The sequence below is a fragment of the Buceros rhinoceros genome, unplaced genomic scaffold (assembly GCF_000710305.1).
Source record: "Buceros rhinoceros silvestris isolate BGI_N320 unplaced genomic scaffold, ASM71030v1 scaffold22338, whole genome shotgun sequence".
Lineage (NCBI taxonomy): Eukaryota > Metazoa > Chordata > Aves > Bucerotiformes > Bucerotidae > Buceros > Buceros rhinoceros.
The window spans coordinates 11,028-13,824 of record NW_010427764.1 but is presented as its reverse complement, the minus strand read 5'-3'; the positions used below and the strand labels follow the sequence as shown (position 1 = coordinate 13,824).

The window sequence follows — 2,797 nt, the reverse complement described above, 5'->3', positions numbered from 1 at the left end:
ATCCCCCCAGCCCTGCAGGCCCGCAGGAAGTGGCGGGTGTCTCGGCGGTCCTCCCTCTCTTCACTAGCTGCGGCTCAGGGCTGGCAGGTGGCAAGAGGGAGAGCTCTGCACCACCTCCCCACGTGACCAGGGACCACCACCCAGCTGTTCCTCAGGCACAAGGAAGCTCCTTGAGGAGAGAGCAGACCTTCCCATACCTTTGCTGAGGCTCCATTTTCCATTTCCATGATGACCAATGGCTGGTTAGGTTGACTCTCAATGACTTGCTTGGTCTTCTCCAGCCCCTGAGGACAACCATGCCACATGCCAGAGCACACACATTGCACACAGGCACAAGAACCACCTGAGAACAGCGGGTAGAGAGGCCCTCAAGGTGCCCCGATGCACCCACAACTCGACTCACGCTGCGGAGCCAGGACAAACTGTGCTGGCAGGCAGGTGCGTGGCCTGCGAGGCAGCAGCAGCGCTGGGATTCCTCCTCCAGGAAAACCCAGCGCGATCCAGGAGGAAGAAGCCTGCACCCAGCAGGACTCGTAGGGCAGGAGCCCCCCAACCTCCCAGACACAGTGTCAGCGCTTCAGGGGACAGGCGTGGAGGTGACCATGCCCTGGGCAGGGGCAGAAGAGGCTGGAAGCCCAACGGCGTGAGGGACACCCCCGCAGCTCAGCTCCCTCCCGCACCACCACCCTCCATTCCCACCCAGGGCTCACGCGTTTCTGAATGTCGGCTTTGCTGGCTCGGTCTAGGTCATCCATAACCTTCTTCAGTGCTTTGACAGCCTCTCTCAGTTCGTCCTTCTGCCACTGCGGGATAACAGCAGTGGCCAGCGCCTGCAAAACAGGAGAAGGCACCTGCTGAAAGGTACCGGTGACCACGGCAGGAGATGCTGCACCGCACTCACGAGCCTCAAGTGCCTCGACTAGCAGAGCCCAGTAGGCTCCCCTTCTGCCCAGGTACCTGACAGCCTCAGGCATGAGGTGCTGCCTGTGGCACCCACAGGACTCTTTGGACAGGAGCAGGATGCTGGACTTGAGCCTCACTCACACCACCCAGGGCTGGCCATCGAGGGCCCGTGCACTTTGGGAAGGCAGAGCACTGGAACCGTCCCCACCTCGCTGAGGTCCGTGATCTCCTTCTGCACATCCTTGTTGGGAGCTGTCTGGACCTTCACCTTGGCCTCCAGGGCTGTCAGCAGTTTCCCGAGGCTGTCGACTTTCCTGAGGGCCTAGTGGAATGAAATCTGATGAAAGTCAGGCAGGCTGGGCTCGGGGCCACCACCCCGAGAAGGGGTGAAGAATGCTGCAGCCCCGGGACAGGGTTTGGTAACCCCTCGGGAAGCAGCAGAGCCAAAGCAGAGAGCACTTGAGTGGAACCAGGGTGTGATGCTGGCAGACAGGCCCCAGGACTCTTCTTTGCCAGAAGGAATGCCAAGACCCTCCAAAAAGGGAAGACCATCTCGCCACAAACCCCCTTTCCTCCTGCTCTAGGAAGCGCCAGCCCAGGACCCAAGCCAGCAGCCTCACCTTCCGAGCCTCGGCCCCGGTGACTGCAACTATCCTCCGGATGCCTTTAGCAATTGCTTCTTCCGAGACAATCACGAAAGGGCCAGCGTGGCTGGAGTTCTGCAGGTGCCTTTGGGAAGAACCCAGAAAGACCCACGAGAAGAGAGAATCAGAAGTTCGCCACTCTCGTCTTGGCACCCTGCTGCCCTCCCCGGCCTCTCCAGACACTCACGTCCCTCCGCAGAACTCGACAGAAGTGAGGGAGCCCGCGGGGCCCGAGGGGTCAGCCAGCAGCTCCTCCACGGGGACGCCAATCGAGACCACGCGGACAGGATCCGGGTAGGTCTCGTCAAAAACGGCCCGCAGGCCTTGGATGGCTTTGGCTGCTGCAAGAGGACAGTCCTTGGCGTACACGGGCTGTGGAGGACAGGAGAGGGAGGCAGGTGAGAGCCTGGCCTGTCAGCCGAGGGCCCGCGTTCGCGGGGAATCCTGGCTTCCTCTGAAAGACCCTAAAAGGGAAGATCTGCGCCTTGGCCGCGCTGGTGTTTGCCGAGCCGCAGGGATCCCAAAGGCGCTGGCAGGTGCCCCATCTTCAGTGCTGCTGACACCGCTGCCCGCCCAGAGCTGCCGCGTGCTCTGCAACACTCGATGGGTTTCCAACCACAGACTCCTGAGCAGAGCTCAGGGTCCTCCAGGGGCTGTTCTGACACGGGGCTGGCATCAGGCAGAGCAGCTCTCGCCACCGAGGACACTCCACCACGTGTCTGGGTGTCTGCATCCAGCCAGGCCCTGCAAAACTGCTCTGCCAAACTTCTTGGCTCTTGCAGCTAACGCGCCACTGGAGGAGGCACGGAAACGCTCCAGCCCTAGAGAGGGCTCGGTCCCGAGGAACGGAACAATCTACCGGGAGTTTTCCTGCTCAACCCCCGCGCGGGGTGATGCCAGCCTGTGCACAGTACCGCAGCAGCGGCTCCGAAGACTCCTGCCAGGCCAAACTCCCACAGCCCACATCACCCAAAAGCCGGGCTCAAGGGATTTTCTTTTCCTGAGCATATCCAACCTGGCAGTCGTACCCACCTTTGCCTCCTCGATCATCTGGTTGGCGATTCCTTCAACCTTCTTGATCTCCTGGGTAGACAAAGCCCCCTTGGCCGTGAAGTCGAACCGCAGCCTGTCCGGTGCCACCAGCGAGCCTCTCTGGTCAGCTTCCCCCAGCACCGAGCGCAGGGCGAAGTTGAGGATGTGGGTGGCCGTGTGGTTGCTCATGACTGGCCTGCGCCTGGTCTGAAGGAGGA

At 61.5% G+C, this 2,797-nt stretch overlaps 1 protein-coding gene across 1 annotated transcript in view; it reads right to left on the bottom strand.

The window, feature by feature from the left end:
• AARS (alanyl-tRNA synthetase) overlaps positions 1-2,797 on the bottom strand; it is a gene marked incomplete at its 3' end in the record, with an annotated part of 15,305 nt that overhangs the window by 2,028 nt on the left and 10,480 nt on the right. Inside the window, 6 exon segments of the mRNA XM_010142048.1 lie at positions 198-284; positions 711-830; positions 1,112-1,225; positions 1,524-1,632; positions 1,735-1,919; positions 2,580-2,786. Of these exon segments, the coding sequence (XP_010140350.1) occupies positions 198-284; positions 711-830; positions 1,112-1,225; positions 1,524-1,632; positions 1,735-1,919; positions 2,580-2,786 (822 nt within the window).